This window comes from Salvelinus fontinalis, chromosome 6, assembly GCF_029448725.1.
Source record: "Salvelinus fontinalis isolate EN_2023a chromosome 6, ASM2944872v1, whole genome shotgun sequence".
In the NCBI taxonomy this organism is placed as follows: domain Eukaryota; kingdom Metazoa; phylum Chordata; class Actinopteri; order Salmoniformes; family Salmonidae; genus Salvelinus; species Salvelinus fontinalis.
This window is the reverse complement of record NC_074670.1, coordinates 12,728,989-12,756,441: the sequence shown is the minus strand read 5'-3', so window position 1 is coordinate 12,756,441 and position 27,453 is coordinate 12,728,989. Positions and strand designations below refer to the sequence as shown.

The window sequence follows — 27,453 nt, the reverse complement described above, 5'->3', positions numbered from 1 at the left end:
CAGTTCAGACTCCAGGAGGTACAGTTTGGCAGGCAGGCTCAAGCTCAAAGCAGGCAGCATGATCAGGCAGACGGGTACAGAGTCCAGAAAACAGGCAATGGTCAAAACCGGGAGGACTAGTAAAAGAGAATAGAAAATGCAGGCGCACGGGAAAAACACGCTGGTTGACTTGGAACATACAAGACGAACTGGCGCAGAGAGACAGGAAACACAGGGATAAATACACCAGGGATACCAAGTGACACGTGGAGGGGTTGGAGACAATAATAAGGACAGGTGAAACTGATCAGGGTGTGACACACAGTTTTATTTGAGACGACTATACAACCATCCAGATGAATTGTCAGATCCAACAGAAGATCTCTTTGTTTCTTGGGACCTAGAACCTGCATCTCTGTTTTGTTCCTTATGTTCCTTATGTCTGAAACACAGGCTTCCGGGGAGGGCAATTTTGGGGCTTCACGGTGTTTCATCGAAATGTACAGCTGTGTATCATCTGCATAGCAGTGAAAGTTAACATTATGTTTCCGAATGACATCACCAAGAAGTATAATATATAGTGAAAACAATAGTGGTCCAGGAGGGGACTAAGCACGCACCCCTGAGAGGCCCCTGTGTTGAGGATCAGCGTGGCAGATGTGTTGTTGCCTACCCTTACCACCTGGGGTCAGCCCTTCAGGAAGTCCAGGATCCAGTTGCAGAGGGAGGTGTTTAGTCCCAGGGTCCTTAGCTTAGTGATGAGCTTTGAGGGCACTATGGTGTTGAACTCTGAGATGTGAGCACGTCCTGGTAATCCGTCTGGCCCTGCGGCCTTGTGAATGTGGACCTGTTAAAGGTCTTACTCACATCAGCTAAAGAGATCGTGATCACACTGTTGTACGGAACAGCTGGTGCTCTCATGCATGCTTCAGTGTTGCTTGCATCGAAGCACGCATAGAAGTCCTTTAGCTCGTCTGGTAGCCACGTGTGATGAAGCTTATTATTTTCAAAAAGAGATTGTTGTTTGTGGCTTTTTAAAAATGAGAGTAGTTTTGTGTGTACTCAACTTATGTGTGCATGGTGTAAACATGAGGTGTGCCTGTACATTTGTAAGTGTGTGTGTTTCTCTCTCTCTCTGTGTGTATGTTCCTGTGTAGTGTCTAACTCTAATTGATTTACTACCCAGGTCAATGGCTCTGCGGTTAAAGAGGAGCTCAGCTCACACATCCTGTAGTTAGCTTCTCACTCTCATCACCCAAGTCATATGTTTCTGTTCTGATCTGTGTGTGCGCGCATGTCTGTGTGCTTGTGTGTGTGTGTGTCTGTGTCTGTGTATGTGTGTGCGTGTGCGTGTATGTGTGTGTGTCTGTATGTGTGTGTGTGCACGTGTGTGTGTGTGTGCACGTGTGTGTGCACATGTGTGCATGTGTGTGTTTCTGTGTCATAATTATTAAATTGTCTTTATCTAAAAAAGAGAAGAAACTAAATGCACATTCACTTTATTCCAGTCAACATTACAGTATTTCATGCATTGTACAACAAGTCTGGGTTATTACAGTAACACCCTGGGTTATTACAGTAACAAGCCTGGGTTATTACAGTAAAGATCCTGGGTAATTGCAGTAACAAGCCTGGGTTATTACAGTAACAAGCCTGGGTTATTACAATAACAAGCTTGGGCTATTGCATTAACACACCTGGGATATTACAATTCCAAGCTTTGGTGCCTTGGCTATTACAGTAACACGCCTGGGATACTACAGTAACAAGCCTGGGCTATTACAGTAACAAGCCTTGGATATTACAGTAACAAGCCTGGGTCATTGCAGAAACCATCACATCAAAACAGATCATTCTGCTGTCTAACAGGCACCATACTGTATGTGTCTGATGATAATACAGACAGCTATCAAATCAATGAGGCCTAATATTACCCAGAGCACACGACACATACAGGTACTTAGGCTAACTAGCTGAACATTTGGCATTTGGTATTCATCAGGCTCCCCATTAGACGCTGCAAAAGCATCAGCCACTCTTTCTGGGGTCCACATGAAACATGACATAATATATAGTATAGAACATTATTCCCACCTGAAACATTCTCTGTGCTATGTAGTGTGAGGGTTTGACCACTAGGTTGTGCATTGGAGAAACTCAAGATGATACTGTACCTCTCAGGCTGTTTGGGTGAGACCTGTTACTCCTTTGCAGTGGTGTGTGTGTGTGTGTGTTCAGTGTGTTCAGTGTGGCCTGGGGACAGGGTGTTGCAGGGTCATGTGTTCAGCTCCAGTGAAGGGCAGTCTGTGTGTACAGTAGTGATGCACCACCTCTGGTATACTGTTGAACACACAGCTACTCTGGTCCAGGGTATAACCCAGACCCTTACTGCCCTTAGTCTGGGCCACGATGATATGGACACAACACTGACTGGTCCTGAGAAAGAGAGAAAGAGAGAAAGAGAGAAAGAGAGAAAGAGAGAAAGAGAGGGAGAGAGAAAGAGAGGGAGAGGGAGAGGGAGAGAGAGAGACTATAATACTTCAGTAACAGGGTGAGATGCGGAGCTATAGCTACATAACTAGAGGATACAGTCTGGATGTCTGTACTGTAGCAAAGGGTTAGGGGCTTAGTTATTCCAACACATGCTGCTCACCCTCCATGTCTGTGGTGTGTAAAGTGGTTAATGATGAGTGCTCACTGAAGAGTGAGAAGTGTAACACACAGAAACACACTAACTTGAGCGCGATGGAGTATTTGCTGGTCCCTGATTCACTGTCTCTAACCAGGAAGCTGGCATCCCTGCAGCGCTGGAGCTGAGCCTCTGCCTGCTGGCGACTCACACTGCCATGGTACCAGCTAGGGGGGGGGGGGGGGGGTATTAGAGAGGGATGAGGGGAAAGAGGGAGAAACAAACATACATACCATGTTTAGAGCTTCAGAGCAGTAGAATGGATGGGGATGAATGGCATATTGAAGGTTAGGGGGAGGAATATGGGGAGGGTTGGGAAGTTAGAGGAGGGTAGGAGGGAGAGATAGAGAACACTTTCTTAGCGAATACCACTTCCTTCACACCGAGGCTCGATCCCAGGACCTTTGCCTTGCTAGCACACATGACCGCTCTCCTGAAGAATCTTACCAGTCAGCGACCACCGAAAAGTAAAGTATTCGCTGGCGCAAGTATGGACACTTCAGGCTGAGGAGTAAGTACAGGCTACAGCATTATGCTAAGACGATATACAGTATACAGGGCCTTCAAAAAGTATTCACACCCTTTGACTTTTTCCACATTTAGTTGTGTTACTGTCACGATCGTGTGGGGGATTTACGGACCAAAATGCAGCAGTTGGAAAATAAGCCATCTTCTTTATTAACACCACGAAGATGAACACGACACAAAACTCTATACAAACTAACAAAACAACAAAACGACCGTGAAGCTACAAACGTTGTGCACATACAGGCTACAAACGTTTTACATAGACAATTACCCACAACCAATGAGAGCCTATGGCTACCCTAAATAAGGCTCCCAATCAGAGACAACCGAAATCAGCTGTCTCTAATTGGGAACTCATTCAGGTAACCATAGACTCTCCTAGATAACTAACCAACATAGACAACGCTAGACATATACACTCAACACAAAACCATCTACTACACCCCATAACCCCTTTACCAAATAAACACCCAAAACCAACAAAACATAAACATTACCCATGTCACACCCTGACCTAACTAAAATAATAAAGAAAACAAAGAATAATAAGGCCAGGGCGTGACATAACCCCCCCCCTTGAGGCGCGAACTCCGGGCGCACCATACACAGTCTAGGGGAGGGTCTGGGTGGGCTCCCCTCCACGGTGGCGGCTCCGGCTCTGGTCGTAGTCCCCACGTCACCACAGTACCTAACCACCTCCTAGGCTTCCTCCAAACGACCCCCCTCCACATTAACCCCATTGCATTCAGGGGCAGTTCCGGACTAAGGGGCAGTACCAGGGTAAGAGGCAGTACCAGGGTCAGGGGCAGTACTAGGGTCAGGGACAGTACCAGGGTCAGGGGCAGTACCAGGGTAAGGGGCAGCACCAGGGTAAGGGGCAGCACCAGGGTAAGGGGCAGCTCCGGACTGAGGAATGGCAGCTCCGGACTGAGGGACTGCAGCTCCGGACTGAGGGACTGCAGCTCCGGACTGAGGGACGGCCCATGGCTGGCTGACAGATCTGGCTGCTCATGGCTGGCTAACGGATCTGGCTGCTCATGGCTGGCTAACTGATCTGGCTGCTCATGGCTGGCTGACTGATCTGGCTGCTCATGGCTGGCTGACTGATCTGGCTGCTCATGGCTGGCTGACGGATCTGGCTGCTCATGGCTGGCTGACGGATCTGGCTGCTCATGGCTGGCTGACGGATCTGGCTGCTCATGGCTAGCTGACGGATCTGGCTGCTCATGGCTAGCTGACGGATCTGGCTGCTCATGGCTAGCTGACGGATCTGGCTGCTCATGGCTAGCTGACGGATCTGGCTGCTCATGGCTAGCTGACGGATCTGGCTGCTCATGGCTAGCTGACGGATCTGGCTGCTCATGGCTAGCTGACGGATCTGGCTGCTCATGGCTAGCTGACGGATCTGGCTGCTCATGGCTAGCTGACGGATCTGGCTGCTCATGGCTAGCTGACGGATCTGGCTGCTCATGGCTAACTGACGGATCTGGCTGCTCATGGCTAGCTGACGGATCTGGCTGCTCATGGCTAGCTGACGGATCTGGCTGCTCATGGCTGGCTGACGGATCTGGCTGCTCATGGCTGGCTGACGGATCTGGCTGCTCCTGTCTGACGGACGGCTCTAGCGGCTCCTGTCTGGCTGGCGGCTCTAGCGGCTCCTGTCTGGCGGACGGCTCAGTGGGCTCATGGCAGACGGGCGGCTTTGCAGGCTCATGGCAGACGGGCGGCTTTGCAGGCTCATGGCAGACGGGCGGCTTTGCAGGCTCATTGCAGACGGATGACTCAGATGGCGCTGGGGAGACGGATGGCTCAGATGGCGCTGGGGAGACGGATGGCTCAGATGGCGCTTGGCAGACGGGCAGTTCAGTCATTGCAGTGCAGACGGCAGACTCCTGCCGGCTGAGGCGCACTGTAGGCCTAGTGCGTGGTGCCGGGACTGGTGGCACCGGGCTGGGGACACGCATCTCAGGGCTAGTGCGGGGAGCAGCAACAGGACGCACAGGACTCTGGGGACACACAGGAGGCTTGGTGCGTGGTTTAGACACTGGTGGTAAAGGGCTGGAGACACGCACCATATAGCTAGTGCGCGGAGGAGGCACTGGTGGTACTGGATTGGGGCGGGGAGGTGGCGCCGGAAATACCGGACCGTGCAGGCGTACTGGCTCCCTTGAACGCCGAGCCTGCCCAACCTTACCTGGTTCTATGCTCCCCGTCGCCTGACCAGTGCGGGGAGGTGGAATAACCCGCACCGGCCTATGTAGGCGAACCGGGGACACCATGCGTAAGGCTGGTGCCATGTACGCCGGCCCGAGGAGACGCACTGGTGACCAGATACGTTGGGCCGGCTTCATGACATATGGCTCAACGCTCAGTCTAGCCCGGCCGATACGTGGAGCTGCAATGTACCGAACCGGGCTATGCACGTGTACAGGAGACACCGTGCGCTCTACTGCGTAACACGGTGTCTGCCCGTACTCCCGCTCTCCACGGTAAGTACAGGGAGTAGGCGCAGGTTTCCGACCTGACTTCGCCACACTCCCTTTAAGGCCCCCCCCAAGAAATTTTTGGGGTGTACTCACGGGTTTCCAGCCTTGTCTCCGTGCTGCCTCCTCATATCGCCTCCTCTCGGCTTTCGCTGCCTCCAGCTCTTCACGAGGGAGGCGATATTCTCCAGGTTGATCCCAAGGTCCATCTCTTTCCAATTCGTCCTCCCAACTCCAGAGATCCTGTGTAGGTAGGTCCTGTTGCCGCCTTCCATGCCGCTTGGTCCTATGGTGGGTAATTCTGTCACGATCGTGTGGGGGATTTACGGACCAAAATGCAGCAGTTGGAAAATAAGCCATCTTCTTTATTAACACCACGAAGATGAACACGACACAAAACTCTATACAAACTAACAAAACAACCGTGAAGCTACAAACGTTGTGCACATACATACAGGCTACAAACGTTTTACATAGACAATTACCCACAACCAATGAGAGCCTATGGCTACCCTAAATAAGGCTCCCAATCAGAGACAACCGAAATCAGCTGTCTCTAATTGGGAACTCATTCAGGTAACCATAGACTCTCCTAGATAACTAACCAACATAGACAACGCTAGACATATACACTCAACACAAAACCATCTACTACACCCCATAACCCCTTTACCAAATAAACACCCAAAACCAACAAAACATAAACATTACCCATGTCACACCCTGACCTAACTAAAATAATAAAGAAAACAAAGAATAATAAGGCCAGGGCGTGACAGTTACAGCCTGAATTTAAAATGTATAAAATGTATAAAATGTATAAAATGTATATTTTGTGTCACTGGCCTACACACAATACCCCATAATAAATTAATAAAAAATTAAAAGCTGAAATGTCTTGAGTCAATAAGTATTCCATTTTTTTTAAATGGCAACCCTAAATAAATTCAGGAGTAAAATCTGCTTAACAAGTCACATAATAAGTTGCATGGACTCACTCTGTGTGCATTAGGCATTAGCGAGGGCGGGCACTGATGTTGGGCAATTAGGCCTGGCTTGCAGTTGCCGTTCTAATTCATCCCAAAGGTGTTAGATGTGGTTGAGGTCAGGGCTCTGTGCAGGCCAGTCAAGTTCTTCCACACGGATCTCGACAAACCATTTCTGTATGGACGTCGCTTTGTGCACAGGGGCATTGTCATGCTGAAACAGGAATGGGCCTTCCCCAAACTGTTGCCACAAAGTTGGAGGCACAGAATGGTCTAGAATGTCATTGTATGCTGTAGTGTTAAGATTTCCTTTCACTGGAACTAAGGGGCCTAACCCGAACCATGAAAAACAGCCCCAGAACATTATTCCTCCTCCACCAAACTGTACAGTTGGCACTATGCATTCGGGCAGGTGGCGTTCTCCTGGCATCCGCCAAACCAAGATTAGTCCGTTGGACTGACAGATGGTGAAGCGTGATTCATCACTACAGAGAACACGTTTCCACTGCTCCAGAGTCCACAAACCGTTCTTGTGCTGATGTTGCTTCCACAGGCAGTTTGGAACTCAGTAGTGAGTGTTGCAACCGAGGACAGACGATAGGCGTTACGCGCTACAGCACTTCAGCTTGCATGGCCTACCACTTCACGGCTGAGCCGTTGTTGCTCCTAGACGTTTCCACTTCACAATAACAGCACTTACAGTTGACCGGGGCAGCTCTAGCAGGGTAGAAATTTGACAAACTGACTTGTTGGAAAGGTGGCATCCGATGACTAGCCGGTTACCACCTGGTTACTCAACCCTGCACCTTAGAGGCTGCTGCCCTATGTACATACTGTAGACATGGAATCACTGGTCACTTTAATAATGGGACACTGGTCACTTTAATAATGGAACACTGGTCACTTTAATAATGTTGACATACTGCTTTACTCATCACTTATGTATATACTGTATTCTATTGTATTTTAGTCAATGCCACTCCGACATTGCTCGTCCTAATATTTATATATTTATTAATTCCATTCTTTACTTTTAGATTTGTGTGTGTTGTGAAGTGTTAGATGCTACTGCACTATTGGAGCTAGGAACACAGCATTTCACTACACCTGCAATAACATCTGCTAAATATGTGTATGTGACCAATAAGATTTGATTTGATGACAGTGCCACGTTGAAAGTAACTGAGTAAGACATTCTACTGCCAATGTTTGTCTATATGGAGATTGCATGGCTTTGTGCTCAAATGTATACAGCTGTCAGCAACAGGTGTGGCTGAAATAGCCGAATCCACTAATTTGAATGGGTGTCCACATACTGCTGTATATATAGTGTATCTCAATCGCCCCCAACCAGCCTCTCCCTTCTCCCTCTCTCTTCCCTTACCTCTGTTTCTCCAGGGGCAGGGTGGGGTCCACTTTGGCTGTCTCTGCGTTGGGTGTGAAGGTGGTGGAGGGAGGAGAAGAGGATGGGGCATGTTTGGGAGTGGGAGAAGAGTGAGAGGTGGGAGAGGGGGGAGAGGAATGAGAGAGAGGTGAGGGAGGAGAGAGTTTGAGAATGGGGGAAGTAGGGGAGGAGGGAGAGGGGACGAGGATTTTCTTGTTCCAGGTCTTCTGTCTGAGGGTCTGCTGATGACTGAGAGTCTGCTGTCTGATGGGTGGAGGAGCTTCCTCTTTAGGGGGCAAACTGCTCATTCCCTTCTTAAACTGGGCTGGAGAGAGAGATAGACAGAGAGACAGAGAGACAGAGAGAGAGAGAACTGTGTATGTTTGTGTATCATTGTTGTATCCAATATGTTCCCTCTCCTTCCCTCCCTCTACCTCCCTCCTTCCCTCCCTTTACCTCCCTCCCTCTGGAAAACATATATCTATCTACCTGTCAGTGCTCTGACGATGTCCTCCTTCCTCCACTCCCAGGGTAGTTCATACTCTCCAGGGGGGCGAGGGTCTGACTCCGGCCGTGTCACAGGGATCCACACCCCTCCTGCCTCCCCATCCGTCTCCAGCAGCCCCTCGTAGGGAGTGTCGTAGATGTGGGGGGGTGCGGGCTTGCCCCCTTCTCCATCTCCCTTGGGAAGCAGCACACACACCTTCAGCAGGTCCTTGGAGCCTCGCCTGCGAATACCTACAAAGTCATAAGAACAATACCATGGTCATTATTTGGTAGGCCTGTTTGGCCCATGTGGATATCAAACCCCCAACTCTGCCATTGCAACATTACTGCTAATGTGACATGATTGTGATCCTTTGTTCAGTTGTACACTGTTAGAAAAAACTATGCCATCTAGAACCTAAAAGGGTTATTCGGCTGTCCCCATAGGAAAACCCTTAGAAGAACCCTTTTTGGTTCCAGGTAGAACCTTTTACACAGAGGGTTCTACATGGAACCCAAAATAGTACTGCCTGGATCAAGAAGGGTTCTACCTGGAACCAATGGGGACAGCCTATGGGGACAGCCAAAGAAACCTTTTGGAACCCCTATTTCTAAGAGTATAACACAAAGCTTCGTAGTTTGTGATGTGGTCAGACATGTCTGTGGAGGCCGACAGGTAGCCTGTGTGTCTGGGCTATTGTGTGACTAAACAATGGAGCTACGGGAAGAAAGGTCAACACAGCGCCTGATTGGATGACAGAACGGACCTCTTCCTGAATTCTGGGAAGTGATTGGGTGAGACCAGGAGGAGGGGGATGGGGGTCTTTTGGTTCTTTTCACACAAAAGTAAAGTAAAATGGAAGGGGTGGGGGGAAGAAACTGGAGGTAACTTCCTTTCCAGAGAATGGAAACAGAGGCAGGAGACAGGAAATCCAAGAGGAAGCTGCACCCATTGTCGCAGCACAACACCATTCCCATAGCAACCGCCAGTAGGGAGGAAGTCAGGGGAGAGAGAGCGGAGGGTCTCGTTCTAGTCCGATCCTTTAAAAACCTTTTTACAGCAGCAGTCTACAACCTTGATTCTGGAGAGCTGCAGGGAGTGCAGGCTTTTGTTCCAGCCCAGCACTAACTCCAGCCCTGATCCCACTAATCAAGGTCTCTGTGATTAGTTGATTAACTGAGCCAGTGTGTATCAGAGCTGTGCTGGAACAAAAGCCTAGACTCCCTGTAGCTCTCGAGGACAAGATCTGACCCCTGACCTTACTGACCTGTGATGATAACCTGGGCGTCATAGGGCTCCATGTATCCATCGTTCTCTCCCTCCCTCTCCGCCTCCCTCTGCTCCCTCGTTTTCTCTGCGTCAAACGGGTCAGCATAGTCCTCCAGAATAATCAGCTACACAGTGGGAGAGAAGTTGTTAAATACTCTACCTAACCTTCACAGTACTATACTGTAGGCCTTCTGCCAGAGTAACTGCAATAACCTATGTAATTAACCTGGAACAGTCTAGTTGGTATGGAAACGTCCCCTTGACGATCTGGGAATGTTTCTTGGGGAATCTCCCCTGCTCTGTGCTCTGTGTGTGTCTTTCCTCCCATGGCTCTGTGTGTTCAGTGTTTACGTGTCTGTCTGACTGCCTGTATGATCTTCATCAAAGCGGAGCCACAGTGATCTGAGCTACCAGTGGGAGAGCTACAGTCACCACAGTGTTAGGTGATGCCTCAGACATAGCCTTCACTGGGGGAAGAAATATAGGAGGAGAAAGAGGTATCGTGTGTGTGTGTGTGTGTGTGTGTGTGTGTGTGTGTGTGTGTGTGTGTGTGTGTGTGTGTGTGTGTGTGTGTGCGTGCGTGCGCGCGCGTGCGGGAGTGCGTGCGTGCGTGTGTGTGTGTGTGTGTTTGCGTGTGTCCGTCTGTGTGTGTGTGTGTCTGTGTGTGTGTATGTATGTGACAGCAGTTAGGGAAAAAGGAGGGGAAGGGACACAGGAAGACAGACTGGGGAATGAGGTTAGGTCTCATTGTGTGTTTTTTGTACAGTGGGATAAATGCAGCGGGTTATAAAAGCACAGTGCATTGTGTGGTGAGGAAAGAGAGACAGGAGGGGGAGGGAGAAGTAGAGACAAAGGCTGAGGTGGGAGAGAGAGACTGATCACAACTCTCCGAGCTACAGTTCTTTCTTTATATCAGTGCATACATATATGTATGGAAGCTCGTTTCCGCCACCTAATTTAAAAAAAATCTGACTATGAGATAGTAAGTAATAATATTGCGATACTAAGTCAGAATTCTGAGATAGTAAGTCATTATTAGGAGATACTAAGTCAGAATTCTGAGATAGTAAGTCATTATTAGGAGATACTAAGTCAGAATTCTGAGATAGTAAGTCATTATTAGGAGATACTGATTCAGAATTCTGAGATAGTAAGTCATTATTATGAGATACGTTTAGGCGATCTGTATTACGTGAATCACAGATTTTGTGTGTGTGTGTGTGTGTGTATGTGTGTGTGTGTGTGAGAGAGAGAGAGAGAGAGAGAGAGAGAGAGAGACACTGCCCACAAAATGAGGTGGAAACTGAGCTGCACTTCCTAACCTCCTGCCCAATGTATGACCATATTAGAGAGACATATTTCCCTCAGATTACACAGATCCACAAAGAATTCGAAAACAAATCCAATTTTGATAAACTCCCATATCTACTGGGTGAAATACCACAGCGCGCCACACAGCAGCAAGATTTGTGACCTGTTGTCACAAGAAAAGGGCAACCAGTGAAGAACAAACAGCATTGTAAATACAACCCATATTTATGCCTATTTATTTTAACCTGTGTGCTTTAACCATTCGTACATTATATATATAATATGACATTTGTAATGTCTTTATTGTTTTGAAACTTCTGTATGTGTAATGTTTACTGTTAATTTGTATTGTTTGTTTCACTTTTGTGTATTGTCTACCTCACTTGCTTTGGCAATGTTACCACATGTTTCCCATGCCAATAAAGCCCCTTGAATTGAATTGAATTGAATTGAGAGAGAGAGAGAGAGAGAGAGAGAGAGAGAGAGAGAGAAGAGAGAGAGAGAGAGAGAGAGAGAGAGAGAGAGAGAGAGAGAGAGAGAGAGAGAGAGAGAGAGAGAGAGAGAGAGAGAGAGAGAGAGAGAGAGAGAGAGAGAGAGAGAGAGAGAGAGAGAGAGAGAGAGAGAGAGAGAGAGAGAGAGAGAGAGAGAGAGAGAGAGAGAGAGAGAGAGAGTTTGTGGTGATATCGTTCCAAATTAATGGACTGAAGAGTTTTGTTGTTGTGAGTTGGTGCCTGTTTAATTCAATTAATTAATTACTAATATATAGCCATTGATTCTTGAAGAATGTAACTTAGAAATTCCTAATGAGCAATGGTCTTACCCCATCAGAACCAAAAATATAAACTTGTGTTTCTCCATTGTTTGTAAACAACGTAATTGTAAACAAACACTGTATAGGTTCAAAACACGGATGGTCAGTTCTTGCATCCATACAGATGTAGGATCTTAATTTGGTAAATTTTGTTGCTTTGAATTTTCCTGCACAGCAGGAATGGCAAACTTGTAGTCTATTTGAGGATTAAAAAGGCTTCTAAAGTTTGTAATTTCCACTTTAAAATATCAGGCTTGATTTGCCATAATGAAAAATGTATCAACCCCTACAAAAAATGGCCATGAATTATAATCCACATAATAATTCACATTTCCTGTTGCTGCAGGATTCTATTCTTGCTGTAGCGTACAGGATCAAATGATCCTACATGTGTGAGAGTCCTTGCGTCTATGTATTTAAGAGTGGTTACATTTCACATGCCCCATTCCTCAGCTGTTTACCAATTATTAAGTGGCGGGGAGTACCTTTGTTAATGTTTGAATCACAGATTTCCCTTTTAAAAGGGGTCGTGACCTGCAGGACTATTCAATGTCCATGATCCAGAATTATTATCTCATAATTATAACTTACATATCTCATAATTATGAACGACTACCTCATAATTATGACTTAGTATCTCATTATTCGGATTTACTATCTCATAATTATGACTTACGTTACGTATGTAAGGGATAATCAACGTGGGGCTATGCGTTGTATGGAAAATAATGAACAACGTGGAAGGTGTGTTCCACGACGCACTAGCCTTCCACGACGGAGTTACATTATTTTCCAGAGAACATATAGAGCCCCGAGTTGATTATCCCTTTCATACCATGGCTATAATTTAGAAATGTGTTCAACATCCACTGAAGTAGCAAGCAAGTTTACTAAATAGATACCATTCCCATCATAGCCATTATGAAAATCTAAATCAACAATGCCAATCATGTTTTCAATTCGACTTTTGCTTTCAAAAGCAGCTCAAACATAGTCCAACATGAGTTATACCATGACGTTGTCAAATACATGTTTCTGATTGGCTTGAAGGGCATTCTAGGGCGTGCATTATTTCCTTTTATAAACCTGTTGGTTCGAGTCTTGAAAGCTGATTGGCTGAAAGCCGTAGTATATCAGACCATACTACAGTTCACCATGGTATATTGGCCATACACCACATGCTATTACGTAATTATGACTTACTATCTCATAACTTGGGTGGCGGGAACGAGCTTCCAAATTCTTCCATACACATATGACAATAAACAACAGGATCAAATGTGAATTACAGTAAGCCTAATAACACTGTAGGGCTAATTATAGCATTATAGCATATGTTGTTACTACTAAATGCCTTTTTAATTTTTGTTTGTTCAATCTAAGACTTTGTTGACAAAGATGTCAGTACCAAATCTGCGCCACTCACCATCGTTGTTTTGATGTCCACCTTCCCCCTCTCGTTTTCGGATCCCACCTGTTCACCTGTACCGCTATGTTTGGGACCCTTGTCCTGTTTGTCCACCTTGATCATCCTGCTGATGCATGCATGCGCCAAACTGGATGTCCTGGTAGGCCGATGCTCTTCAGATGCCCCCACCTCGAGCTTGGAATTCTTCCTACTCTTCCCAGGGATGAGACTGTCCCAGATCCCGCCAGTACCCGAGCCGTTCCGACCCAGTTCGATGGCCGAGTTTTTCCGGTTTCTTCCGGTCAGTATAGAGCCCATCCCTCCAGCACTTTCCTTGACCCGGTTCCCCTTCAGACTGGTCCCCGGTGTTAACCCGTGTCTGGTTCGTGGTTGAGGGCCGGACTCCGAGGCAGAGCGGACCCGTTCGGTCCCGTTCTTCAGATTGATGGCGGAACTAAACCACTTTGCCATTGCTGGTTACGATCAGTGGCAGTTTTTTGGTTTCTAGCTTTGGCTCCAAACTTATCCTAATATAACACACTCACTTAGGCCTACTTAGTCTTAATGTTTATAAATCATCCGCAATCGAGACACAGAGAATAGTTGGTTAGCCTACATAAAACTTTCCAAGCACATTCATCCACGACCACATAGGCCCACGTTTACGCGCCGCGCGCCTGATATCTTATCCGAATTACCCCCTTTGTGATGTTAATTTATTTTAAAAAAATTATTAATAATGATTTCTACCCCATAAATTCAGTAGTAAATGTTCTCATATAATTTTAACTGTACCCCATTTGTCGCTTGACCCACTTCTCTTTGTCGTTCCACAGTGCGTAAAGTTACCTCTCCTTTCATCAACTTGTAACGCTGTAATATATATTTCTAACAGTCACTATCGCTTTATCTCGAAGCTATCCCCGCAGTTTGAAGAGTAGTCTTTGGAGAGCGTAGAATCGGAAGAACTGGAAGTTTTTCTTCGCACTCACTAATGATGATCCCATTCCCGGAGCGACTGATGTATGGAGCGGGCTGTCAAAGCTGAGTGCTGGAGAGAGAAGTGCGTGTGTGAGGGAAAGAGTTTGGTGGAGTTGGGAAGTGGGTGTGGTGGTGGACTAGCCTACAACACAATGGTCAAAGAATGCCTATAGTAGGCTATTATTCACTAACAGTGAGGAGACGGCAGTTTTGGCAACGCATTTCTCAATTGATGATAAAAAAAAAAAGTTGTCATCACAGCCGTATTACAACATAGTCAATATTTATTAATCAACATAGTCAATATTAACCTACATTGTTTGAAATTGGTGTGTGCAACACAATAGTCTGCAATTAAAATGTCGTCCAAAAATATGAACACTGCTTGAATTCACAGGTTTTGGCACCACAATAAGTGAGAACAAATATTTTTCCAAAATAAGAAAATATGTCATTTGTGTTGAGAATTTTCTATAGGGAAAAGAGTCGAATGGTCATTTCAGTGGTTGATTCAAATTAGTAGAACAAACTGTCCCCTAGGCCTCTGTCCTAATTGCCAATAATCTGTCATAATGTGTGCTAAAGGCGCCCTCTGCAGGGGATCTGGTAGATCAAGTGGAACGGTTAAACTTTCCCCGGCCTAGACACTGGTCGGTTTGGTATGGGACGGTTGGAATTTGAGGAGCGCAAACTGATTCATGGCACAAGTTGTGATGCGTTTCGTTTGTTTCTGTATTAGCTTACCGCTTTCTTAGCAGTTAAAAAAATGTATGACAAACACAGCACTAGGCATTTTCATTCACAAAGTTTTTTATTCCTATTTATGTAGACCACTGAAAGACTTCTCCCCTGAGTCAATTTTTTACAGATTGACAGACAGACTCGCCAATATTCAAAGCGGGCACCGCCTACTACTATGTGCTCAACCAATACCTGTATTCCCTCTAGCGGGGCTGGGCGGCTCGTCCGGCATCGGTCACAAAGGTAACAGGTTGGAGCTGCATTTAACGAATGTATCTGTCTGTCTCGAATTATGGATATGCTCTGCTCTTTCAGAAGTATCTTCTGTCCGATTTAAACATTATCTGTATTAGTACCAAGTAAAACAACAGAAGAGGACTCGAAATTCGAAAATAAATTGATGAATTGTACTACTTTGACCAAATAGCAGGTATGTTTCTGGATGTTGTTTAGTTCGCTCTAGTTAGCAAGCTAGCTTGCGAACTAACCCAGACAGCTAAATTAACTAGCTAGTTATGACAGTAGCTTGGGGTTAGCTTGCTAGCTCTAGCTGGTTGGCTTGCGCAATACAGACACATAGCTAGCTAATACATTTGTCCGCTCCGTCTTTGATAACTTGCTCTCTTGTTGGTGTCTTACCCTAAGTTTACTTTTAATGATGGCGAAACGGTGCTGAGGAACGTCACTCAGAATTCCAAGGCCACGGAGCAGGTGTATCTTTGCATTGCCTCGTCTATATCTCTCCCGTAGTGGTATTCTCATTTTAAACCATGTGTACAGTCAGTGTACCCATCTGTCAATGTCACACATTCTCTTTTTACATGTCAGTTATTTGACGCTTTCTCGGAGCTCAACTTCAACAACTTGGCTCATTGCCTCTCTTCTCCCAAGTTTCACTTGCGCTAGATGATACTATGACACATACACTGAAGAATTCAATGTAGCCAGCGAACTCTGTTCAAAAGAGACCCAACGTAAGTTATCTAAGCTATTTACCATTCTCTGTAATTTTATTGGCCAACATTCAGTGATTACTTATGGACATGTAGCCTACAGAAAGTACCAAGTGGCCAGGGTGTCTCATAACTGATGCAAGATCGCAAGTGTTAGATGTTTGTTAAGATGATGATATGAATTTAAACTTGACATTGATGTCTATGCATTATTTTGTCTGTTAGTATGTAGAATTTAACACAGCAGTTTATTGATGACCGATGGGAGAAAGCTCAGCCTGAGGGACATGTTTTACTGAGCGAGACCCTGAAGTGTGCAGGTAGAAGGTGTGTTTAATGGGGCTGTTTACTGAGCATCACAGTGTGGAATGTGGGTGACTGGAGGGGTGTATTAGGTGCTTCTATTTGGTGTTTGTGTTCTATTTGGCAACACTGAAGTCTTCTTTGTTATGCCAATGAGGGCCATTAGAATCAGAGAGGAAGAAATGGCTGATTGTTTGAGTGTGAGAGGAGTGGAAAAGGTTCTGGTCTAAGTCAAGAATGGGATGAATTGCCAATCACCAAGGAAACAGTCTTAACTGAAGGACTGTCTTGGGGACCCAAGTTGGTGTGTTATTTACAGTTTCTAATGACAGCAGCATTAATTAATGTGGAAAGTCTTTGGTATTTCAGCCACCAGCCACTCATGACTGTAGAAAAATCCGTGTTGTGGATGGAACACAGAATCTAGACACTAAAATGGAATTCAACAATATTTGAACAATATTTTCTTTAGTTTTTCTATTAAAGTGTGATTTTGAGTGAACCTGAATAAACTGTGAAAAACAGAAACATAGAAAAACAAAATGGAGAAATCAGGCAAAAAATAAACCAGATTTTATAGGGCCCAACATCAGTCATGATATGTAATCTATTTGTCACGACAGAAGGAGACAGTCACACACATGTAAGACCATCCTCTTTCAGGTGCTTTCACTGAAGCACTGCCCTATATGCAGGGACAAGGCCTTGGTTGTAGAATACAGTCCAGTATCGTGATGAAACTTAGAGGAGGCTGAGTAGGAACAAAGATTTCTAGCCTACTGACTTTATGCTCTCTACTCTCACTATTGAATGAATCAAAGACAGCCACAGCCATGACTCCATACTGCAGTGGTCCCTTTCCACACTCTCTCTCCTAATTCTCCCATCCCTTCCCAGAGATGGAGGTGGCCTTAATTCAATTCAGTGCGGCATAATTAAATTTGATAGCAGAGCCGGTGGGTTAGGAGACACTAAAGGCGCCTGCATGCATCCCAGCTGAAACAGTTCGGAAGAGTTTATGCATATATTACGACAATATTTAGACTTTAAAAAAATAATTGTTTGGGACTTTTGTTCGTTTTAGCTGTTTGGACACATTTTTTCTTGAGGCAAGTCGAAGTCTACGCCCTTCGTCGGTGATTGGTCAACAGTAGGGATTCTTCAATAGTTTTTGTTGTTATTCAACGAGAGATGAATGACAACTGCACCAAACATCTTAGATGTAGATTTTATTTTTATTTCCTCTAAGATCTCCTCTGCAAAATGTCAAAATTAATGACAGTTTACTTGAGTTATTCATTCAGACTATTTTGAGGAAGTGTATACTGGCTACGGCGTCTCAAAATGGAAAAACAGTACTATTGCTGCCCCCCCCCCCCCCCCCCCCCCCCCTTGTTTTTCAAGCAAAGGTCTCGGCTAGGCGCCAGCTGAACTGAAGCATGCTGACGCCTTAAGGGAGTCAGTAACCTGAGGACTCTAGAGTCTGAGTGAGGAGTCCTTCACCTGGTCACACTGTAGTCTGTTGTTAGGCTGCAGGGCACCGTCCCTTACCTATTCTCTCTAAAGTACATGGTGTGAAGCACTGGCTTAACAGAAACCTGTTGGTCTTAACCTCAGACAAGTATCCACAGTCAATCTCTGTTGCAGGTTCGGTCAGCTGCCTCATGTGCTTCTCTCCAGAGAGAGAGACAGAGATTTGGAACCCAGGGGAGGGTTAGAGAGATAGATGGCAGGATAGAGAGAGGTTAGGGGGATGTAGGGAAGGCTGGAGAGTTTAGAGATGGATGGAGGGAGGGATAGAGGTTAGGAAGCTGGATGAGGGAGGGATAGAGGTGAGGGAGGTAGGGATAGAGTGTAGGAAAATGGATCGAAGGATAGAGAGGTTAGGATTGGAGGGAGGGATAGAGGTTATGGTGAGGGAGGGAGGGATAGAGAGGGGAGGAGGGAGGGATAGCGAGAGGTTAGAGAGATAGACAGGTTAAAGAGATGGAGGGAGGGTCAGGTGCAGAACAGTGATATAAGTGAGGCAGACAGACAGACTGAGGGAGAGCTGAAGAGGGCCAGGGGGAAATGAGTGTTGCGTTCCCAGCGTTTCTGCCCTCATTTTCTGCTCCACATCGTTTGGACAATAGGATGGGCTCACCCTCTGTCCCCTGACTGTCTCCCCTTACCCTGGCCATCTCCTCTCCACTGTCCTCTTTCACTGCTTAGCAGCTGAACTGGCCTGTTGGAAGTGGCTTGACACACTGACACAGAAAGATGGGGGGAGAGAGAGAAAGGGAGGTAGAATGAGAGGGAAATGGTTGGCGTCCACTCCTGTGTTCCTGTTATGTTTGGTCCTATTCACTGTCAGTTCTCCCTGCTGAGACTGAGCCTCTGTCTCACACACGCAGGCGCACAAGCAAGCAGTGTTTCCCAATATGTTTCAGTACCAGGGACAGGCAAGCAATGCTCCTCCCTCCTTAGAGTAGCCAAGTGCCTAGATGAAACTGTAGAATGGAATAAATCAATGTCAGGAGGTCAGCAACATACTCCCAAGGACCAGGGATTGACACACTGCTTTAAACTCAGCCTCTACAACTGATTATGGATGATTAGCCTATGCATGCAGAAAGGAGGGTTGGTGTTGAAGATCCTTTGTAACTGTTGACCTATATCTGAAATAAATATCCTAGGCTTTCTGTTGTTCTCTGTCTGAAAGACCTGACTTGTAGCTGGCTTTGGGACCTCTTCACCACTACTTGCCACTTGGCCATTAGGATGTGTGTGTGACTGTGTGTGTGTGTGTGACTGTGCGCGTGTTACGGTCGTCTGCACTAATGTACAGTGACGGGGTGCTTTTTCAATGGCATGCTTTGGATGTCTGTCTTAAGGCGAGGTATGTGCTAAGTGACGAGCTGAACTGTACACACACTGGAGTTGTAATTACAATGGCATTTTGGGTTATGATTAATTGTCATGCAAATGGTCACGGTTATTGTCATTTTTGTTGCAAAATGTTTTGAGCTTATAATGCATCTGTAAAAATTAGTTAGGACTAGAGGTCGACCGATTATGATTTTTCAAAACAGAGACCGATTATTGGAGGACTAAAAACGGCTGATACCGATTAATTGGCAGATATTTATATATATTTGTAATAATGACAATTACAACTACTGAATGAACAAAAACAACACTTTTATTTTAACTTAATATAATACATCAATAAAATCAATTTAGTTTGTTCAATTCGGTTTAAATAATGCAAAAACAAAGTGTTGGAGAAGAAAGTAAAAGTGCAATATGTGCCATGTAAAAAATCTAACGTTTAAGTTCCTTGCTCAGAACATGAGAACATATGAAAGCTGGTGGTTCCTTTTAACATGAGTCTTCAATATTCCCTGGTAAGAAGTTTTAGGTTGTAGTTATTATAGAACTATTTCTCTCTATACCATTTGTATTTCATATACCTTTGACTATTGGATGTTCTAATAGGTACTTTAGTATTGCCAGCCTAATCTCGGGAGTTGATAGGCTTGAAGTCATAAACAGTGCAATGCTTGAAGCATTGCGAAGAGCTGCTGGCAAATGCAGGAAAGTGCTGTTTGAATGAATGCTTACGAGCCTGCTGCTGCCTACCACCGCTGTCAGACTGCTATTTCAAATCATAGACTTAATTATAATATAATAACACACAGAAATACGAGCCTTAGGTCATTAATATGGTCAAATCCAGAAACTATCATTTCGAAAACAAAACGTTTATTCTTTTAGTGAAATACGGAACCGTTCTGTATTTTAGCTAACGGGTGGCATCCATAAGTCTAAATACTGCTGTTACATTGCACAAACTTAAATGGTATGTCATAATTATGTAAAATTCTGGCAAATTAGTTCGCAACGAGCCAGGCGGCCCAAACTGTTGCATATACCCTGACTCTGTGTGCAATGAACGCAAAAGAAGTGACACAATTTCCCTAGTTAATATTGCCTGCTAACATGAATTTCTTTTAACTAAATATACAGATTTAAAAATATATATATACTTCTGTGTATTGATTTTAAGAAAGGCATTGATGTTTATGGTTAGGTACATTCGTGCAATGATTGTGCTTTTTTCCGTAAATGCGCTTTTGTTAAATCATCCCCCGTTTGGCGAAGTTGGCTGTCTTTGTTAGGAAGAAATAGTCTTTACAGTTCGCAACGAGCCAGGCGGCCCAAACTGCTGCATATACCCTGACTCTGTTGCACAGCACGCACAAGAAGTGACACAATTTCTCTAGTTAAAAAAATGTATGTTAGCAGGCAATATTAACTAAATATGCAGGTTTAAAAATATATACTTGCGTATTGATTTTAAAGAAAAGCGTTGATGTTTATGGTTAGGTACATTTGTGCAACGACAGTGCTTTTTTTCGCGAATGCTCTATTGTTAAATCATCACCGTTTGGCGAAGTAGGCTGTGATTCAATGATAAATTAACAGGCACCGCATCGATTATATGCAACGCAGGACAAGCTAGATAACTAAACATGGTTGATGATATTACTAGTTTAACTAGTGATTATGTTAAGATAGTTTTTTAGAAGATAAGTTTAATGCTAGCTAGCAACTTACGCGAGTGCAGCAAGGAGCCAAGGTAACAGGTAGTCCGCCTGCCACGCAGTCTCCTCTTGGAGTGCAATGTAATCGGCCATGATCGGTGTCCAAAAATGCCGATTACCGATTTTTATGAAAACTTGAAATCGGCCCTAATTAATCGGCCATTCCGATTAATCGGTTGACCTCTAGTTAGGACATACCTAATGAATACCACACAGCATGGTGACACCCCTGTCTCCAAAATGAATGAGACAAATGAACCTGCTCCTTCCGACTGCCTTTCTGTTTGTAAAATCATTTGAATCTTTCCCACTTAATTTAGCAATAGTTTACGCAATAGAAGTTTTTCTTTCTACTTGAATATAAAGTTGAATCCCCTTTCTACTAAAATGTATGTATTATAACGATTACTTGTAGTTCAAGGTTGTCCTTTAATTGTCGGTTACAACATTATACAGATGATATATGAGTGTGACAGATTACCCTCTTAGTCATTTTGTCAATCTGACTAAGAGGTTGAGGTTAATCTGTCAATCTGACTAGGGGATGGGTGTGTGTCTCTCTCCTCTTTCGTCCTGATAGCCAGGGCTTTGATTTATACTGGACACCAAATATAAACTGCACCAAGGTCTTCACTGACGCTCTTTACAGCACCACTCATCACTTGTGAGCGTGTGTGCCTGCTTGTACACAGTTCATTCCAGAGTGTGTATGAGGAGTGCAGGCATGTGTGGGGGCAGGGCTTCCTATCCACAGGAACAAGAGCTTTACATTGTGTTATCACCACCATGACACACACTGATAAGAGAAGAGAAACTGTAATCTCTGTTTCAGTGAGGGAGGTAGGGAGAATGAAAATTTGTCTGTGTGTGAAAGAGGGAGAGAAGGTGAATGGTGGTAACTGGGTTAGTGCCTGGTGTTGTAGTTGGTTGGTTATAAATGCAAAGAAGACATGCTAATGAGGCACGCAGTGTAATGACCTGGTGATGACAGCTGACCATGTTAATGAGGCACGTGGTGTAAACCATGTAGTGTAATGACCTAGTGATGACAGCTGACCATGTTAATGAGGCACACAGTGTAATGACCTAGTGATGACAGCTGATCATGTTAATGAGGCATGCGGTGTAATGACCTAGTGATGACAGCTGACCATGTTAATGAGGCACGCGGTGTAATGACCTAGTGATGACAGCTGACCATGTTAATGAGGCATGCGGTGTAATGACCTAGTGATGACAGCTGATCATGTTAATGAGGCATGCGGTGTAATGACCTAGTGATGACAGCTGACCATGTTAATGAGGCACGCGGTGTAATGACCTAGTGATGACAGCTGACCATGTTAATGAGGCATGCGGTGTAATGACCTAGTGATGGCAGCTGACCATGTTAATGAGGCACGCGGAGTAATGACCTAGTGATGAGAACTGACCATGATAATGAGGCATGCGGTGTAATGACCTAGTGATGAGAACTGACCATGATAATGAGGCATGCGGTGTAATGACCTAGTGATGAGAACTGACCATGATAATGAGGCATGCGGTGTAATGACCTAGTGATGAGAACTGACCATGATAATGAGGCATGCGGTGTAATGACCTAGTGATGAGAACTGACCATGATAATGAGGCATGCGGTGTAATGACCTAGTGATGAGAACTGACCATGATAATGAGGCATGCGGTGTAATGACCTAGTGATGAGAACTGACCATGATAATGAGGCATGCGGTGTAATGACCTAGTGATGAGAACTGACCATGATAATGAGGCATGCGGTGTAATGACCTAGTGATGAGAACTGACCATGATAATGAGGCATGCGGTGTAATGACCTAGTGATGAGAGCTGACCATGATAATGAGGCATGCGGTGTAATGACCTAGTGATGAGAACTGACCATGATAATGAGGCATGCGGTGTAATGACCTAGTGATGAGAACTGACCATGATAATGAGGCATGCGGTGTAATGACCTAGTGATGAGAGCTGACCATGATAATGAGGCATGCGGTGTAATGACCTAGTGATGAGAACTGACCATGATAATGAGGCATGCAGTGTAATGACCTAGTGATGAGAACTGACCATGATAATGAGGCATGCGGTGTAATGACCTAGTGATGAGAGCTGACGTGGCACAGGTCACCATAGAGAGGGAGGCGGGAACTCCTGAGACATTTTAACACATGGACATGATACAGTCAGACGTCAACAGTTAAAACATCAGATGAAGACAGGGTGACAAAGGGACATGTAGAGGGAGGCTGAGTTGACATACTGAGCGAAACAGAGGGAGGATCCTTCACAAGGACTGTGGATCATGTGTGATTACAGTTGATTGATCTAATAAAGATCCTAGATTGAGGAAGGAGTCTCACCTTTGCTGTGCTGGTTGGGCTGGCCTGGCAGGGATAAAGAAGAGGAATAACTAAACCAAGTGGAAGTCAAGAGAGAGAGTACACGTAAGGGGAGCCAGAGAGTGGGAGGTAGTTGTGTGTTTCCAGGTTAATGAATAATGAAGGTCACTATGAACAAAGTCCATTCTAAAGCAACTCCACTGAGACTTGTTCTCTCACACACCTTTTGTAACTTGCACACCCAATAGAAACACACACAGTCCACCCTCATTCTGTGTGTCTGCATGACATTCATACCAGTCAGATATTCAGTTGACCTACTTTCCCGGGAGAGAAAACAATAAATGACTTCTGTCACATTCACTTCTTTAAAGTATAACACTTGGAATAGCTGTACTAATATTGTCTTTCCCCCTCTCCACTTTCTCTCCCCTCTCGCTGTGTCTCCTCCTCCGCCCCGTCCCCCCTCGCTCTCTCCCTCCCCAGTATGAGTACTCCGTCAGGTCGTAAGAGCCCCGTGGACTACGGGGTTCAGATCCGCTTCATCAACGACTCAGGAGGGGGGCTCCCCTCGACCCAGCTGAGATCCAAGCCCCCCTCCACCTCTAAGTACGGGGTGGCTGTCAGGGTCCAGGGCATCGCTGGACAACCCTATGTGGTTATGAAGGACGGGGGCCCAAAGGGAGATTCGTATGGGGTGCAGCTCCGTACCCACTACCCCCCGGGTTACGGCAGTTTGCTCCGCAGGAGAGACGGAGAGGAGGGAGAGGGTGGAGGAGGGCAGGGAGGGGCGTTACGCAGAGCACAGTCACATGGTTCATTACTGGAGAGTGAGGGGGGAGGAGGATTTGGGAGACCACCAGGGGATGGGAGGTCTGGTAGCTATGGGAACCTGGATGGAGGGATTGGGGTTGCGGAAGAGAGAACGGATAGAGGGGGGTATGGGGAGGGGGGTATGGGGAGGAATATAATGTGTGGCTCGTATCAGTCCGGGCTCAACGGGTCACTAGGGAGGGGAGGGGGCAGTCAGTATGCCCCTGACCTCCATCCTTCCCAAACAGAGCAGCCCACCCTGACCATGGCACACCCCCACCCCCAGAGCCTTCCTTACCCAGCACAGCCCCACCCCCAGAGCCTTCCTTACCCAGCACAGCCCCACCCACAGAGCCTACCTTACCCAGCACAGCCCCACCCCCAGACCCCTTTCAACAGACTGATCAGCAGGTTTGACAGCAACAGCAGTACTAGAGAACAACAGAGGGGGCGCTCTCCTGTAGCAGAGGACCCTAGAGACACCATCTCCCCTTCCCTCGCCCCCAACCCCTATTCCTCCTCTTCACCATCTCTCACTCCCAATCCCTACTCCTCCCCTCCCTCCTCCACTCACAGCAGCCTGGGACGGGGCCAAGGCTCCGTCAGCAAGGCAACGTCCCACCCAGCCAATCAGCGGGCTCTGCCGGGGAGGTTTGTCTCTGTGGAGATGCCGTCAGCCAATCGGACAGACCCGCTGGTAAGCGACTGGACGGGATGGGAGAGCGGTTACTAACTAGTATACTTTTTTTTTTTTTTTTATAATAAATTTTTATCCCATTTTCTCCCCAATTTTCGTGGTATCCAATCACTAGTAATTACTACCTTGTCTCATCGCTACAACTCCCGTACGGGCACGGGAGAGACGAAGGTCGAAAGCCATGCGTCCTCCGAAGCACAACCCCACCAGCCGTACTGCTTCTTAACACAGCGCGCCTCCAACCCGGAAGCCAGCCGCACCAATGTGTCGGAGGAAACACCGTGTACCTGGCCCCCTTGGTTGGCGCGCACTGCGCCCGGCCCGCCACAGGAGTCGCTGGAGCGCGATGAGACAAGGATATCCCTACCGGCCAAACCCTCCCTACCCCGGACGACGCTATGACAATTGTGCGTCGCCCCACGGACCTCCCGGTCGCGGCCGGCTGCGACAGAGCCTGGGCGCGAACCCAGAGACTCTGGTGGCGCAGTTAGCACTGCGATGCAGTGCCCTAGACCACTGCGCCACCCGGGAGGCCCACACTAACTAGTATACTTAGCTAGTACATCATCAATACCCCCAGTAAAGTTTAAAAACATACTAACACTGAGCTCTGTCTAAAGGTGACCCCTGACCTTCTGCTTCAGAGTTCAGAGGTCACCAGTGAGGAGGAACAGGTCATGCAGACCATCTACAGCGTCCTCAGAGAAGGGTACAGCATTTATCTTACTGTGTCATTCAACTTTAATTCAGGCCAGTTATCAACATCCTTCTGACTATGTGTGTTTGACCTGTTGTGGTTCACCCCTCAGGACTAGTGAGAGTGACTCAGTCATCAGACACAAAGTCAGGGTGATCTTCCAGAAGATCCAGGGACTTAAGGTACTTTAATATACAGTGCCTTCGGAAAGTATTCAGACCCCTTGACTTTTTCCACATTTTTGTTATGTTACAGCCTTATTCTAAAATGGATTAAATAAAACATTTTCCTCAGCAATCTACACACAATACCCCATAATGACAAAGAAAAACAGGTTGTTCGAATTTTTGTTTTTACCTAAGTATATGAACCCTTTCCCTTTGATTGGAGTCCACCTGTGATAAATTCAATTGATTGGACATGATTTGGAAAGGGACACCTGTCTATATAAGGTCCCACAGCTGACAGTGCATGTCAGAGCAAAAACCAAGCCATGAGGTCAAAGGAATTGTTCGTAGAGCTCCAAGACAGGATTGTGTCGAGGCACAGATTTGGGGAAGATTACAAAAAAATGTCTGCAGCATTGAAGGTCCCCAAGAGCACAGTGGCCTCCATCATTCTTAAATGGAAGAAGTTTGGAACCACCAAGACTCTTCCTAGAGCTGGCCGCCCAGCCAACCTGAGCAATCGTGGGAGAAGGGCCTTGGTCAGGGAAGTTACCAAGAACCAGATGGTCACTGACTAAGCTCTAGAGTTCCTCTGTGGAGATGGGAGAACCTTCCAGAAGGACAACCATCTCTGTAGCACTCCACCAATTAGGCCTTTATGGTAGAGTGGCCAGACGGAAGCCACTCCGACAGCCTGCTTGGAGTTTGCCAAAAGGCACCTAAAGACTCTCAGACCATGAGAAACAAGATTCTCTGGTCTGATGAAAGCAAGATTAACCTGTTTGGCCTGAATGCCAAGCATCACGTCTGGAGGAAACCTGGCACCATCCCTACGGTGAAGCATGGGGGTGACAGCATCATTCTGTGGGGATGTTTTTCAGCGGCAGTGACTGGGAGACTAGTCCGGATTGAGGGAAAGATGAACGGAGCAAAGTACAGAGATATTTGATGAAAACCTGCTCCAGAGTGCTCATGGGTGCTCACCTCAGACTGGGGCAAAGTTCACCTTCCAATAGGACAACGACCCTAAGCACACAGCCAAGACAACGCAGGAGTGGCTTCGGGACAAGTCTCTGAATGTCCTCGAGTGGCCCAGCCAGAGCCCGGACTTGAACCCGATCAAACATCTCTGGAGAGACCTGAAGATAGTTGTGCAGCGACACTCCCCATCCAACCTGACAGAGCTTGAGAGAATCTGCAGAGAAGAATGGGAGAATCTCCCCAAATACAGGTGTGCCTAGCTTTTATTTTATTATTTATTTAACTAAGCAAGTCAGTTAAAAACAGATTACCATGACAGCTAACCAAAAGGCAAAAAAACTCCTTCGGGGACATACTCAAGAAGAAGAGGCTTGTGCTTCAACAAAGTACTGCGTAAAGAGTCTGAATACTTATGTCAACGTGATATATCAGTTTTTTTCATTTTTAATACATTTGCAAAAAATGTCAAACTTGTTTTTGCTTTGTCATTATGGGGTATACTGTGTAGACTGATGGAAAACAACAATTTAATTCATGTCAGAATAAAGCTGTAACGTAACAAAATGTGGAAAAAGTCAAGGGGTCTGAACTTTCCGAATGCACTATACACCTTATTAGTACTCTAATATACATCTCTATACACCTCAAGGTACTCTTATATACAGTTAAGAACAGATTCTTATTTTCAATGACAGCCTAGGAACAGTGTGTTAAACTGCCTTGTTCAGGGGCAGAACGACAGATTTTTTACCTTGTCAGCTCAGGGATTCGATCTTGCAACCTTTCGGTTAACAACCTCTATAACCACTAGGCTACCTGCCGCCCCATAATGATGA

At 46.0% G+C, this 27,453-nt stretch overlaps 2 protein-coding genes across 4 annotated transcripts in view; one reads left to right on the top strand and one right to left on the bottom strand.

The window, feature by feature from the left end:
- Positions 1–1,462: 1,462 nt before the first annotated feature.
- On the bottom strand, positions 1,463–14,466 carry LOC129857086 (SH2 domain-containing adapter protein E-like). Its single transcript, XM_055925010.1, has 6 exons — positions 13,354–14,466; positions 9,804–9,930; positions 8,539–8,787; positions 8,050–8,374; positions 2,716–2,835; positions 1,463–2,415 (listed from the first exon to the last, which is right to left on the bottom strand). Exons 1-6 carry the CDS (start codon positions 13,804–13,806, stop codon positions 2,223–2,225), a joined length of 1,467 nt encoding a protein of 488 aa, XP_055780985.1. The 5' UTR covers positions 13,807–14,466; the 3' UTR covers positions 1,463–2,222.
- Positions 14,467–15,160: 694 nt separating this feature from the next.
- LOC129857084 (cingulin-like) overlaps positions 15,161–27,453 on the top strand; it is a 32,197-nt gene continuing 19,904 nt past the window's right edge. Inside the window, exons 1-4 of one of the 3 annotated variants that reach the window (XM_055925009.1) lie at positions 15,161–15,487; positions 23,749–24,772; positions 25,393–25,481; positions 25,582–25,651. In XM_055925009.1, the coding sequence (XP_055780984.1) occupies positions 23,750–24,772; positions 25,393–25,481; positions 25,582–25,651 (1,182 nt within the window). In that variant the 5' untranslated portion in view covers positions 15,161–15,487; position 23,749. Of the gene's footprint in view, positions 15,488–18,249; positions 18,933–23,748; positions 24,773–25,392; positions 25,482–25,581; positions 25,652–27,453 lie in introns of those variants that run through there. The other 2 variants (XM_055925008.1, XM_055925007.1) reach the window with 2 other exon arrangements.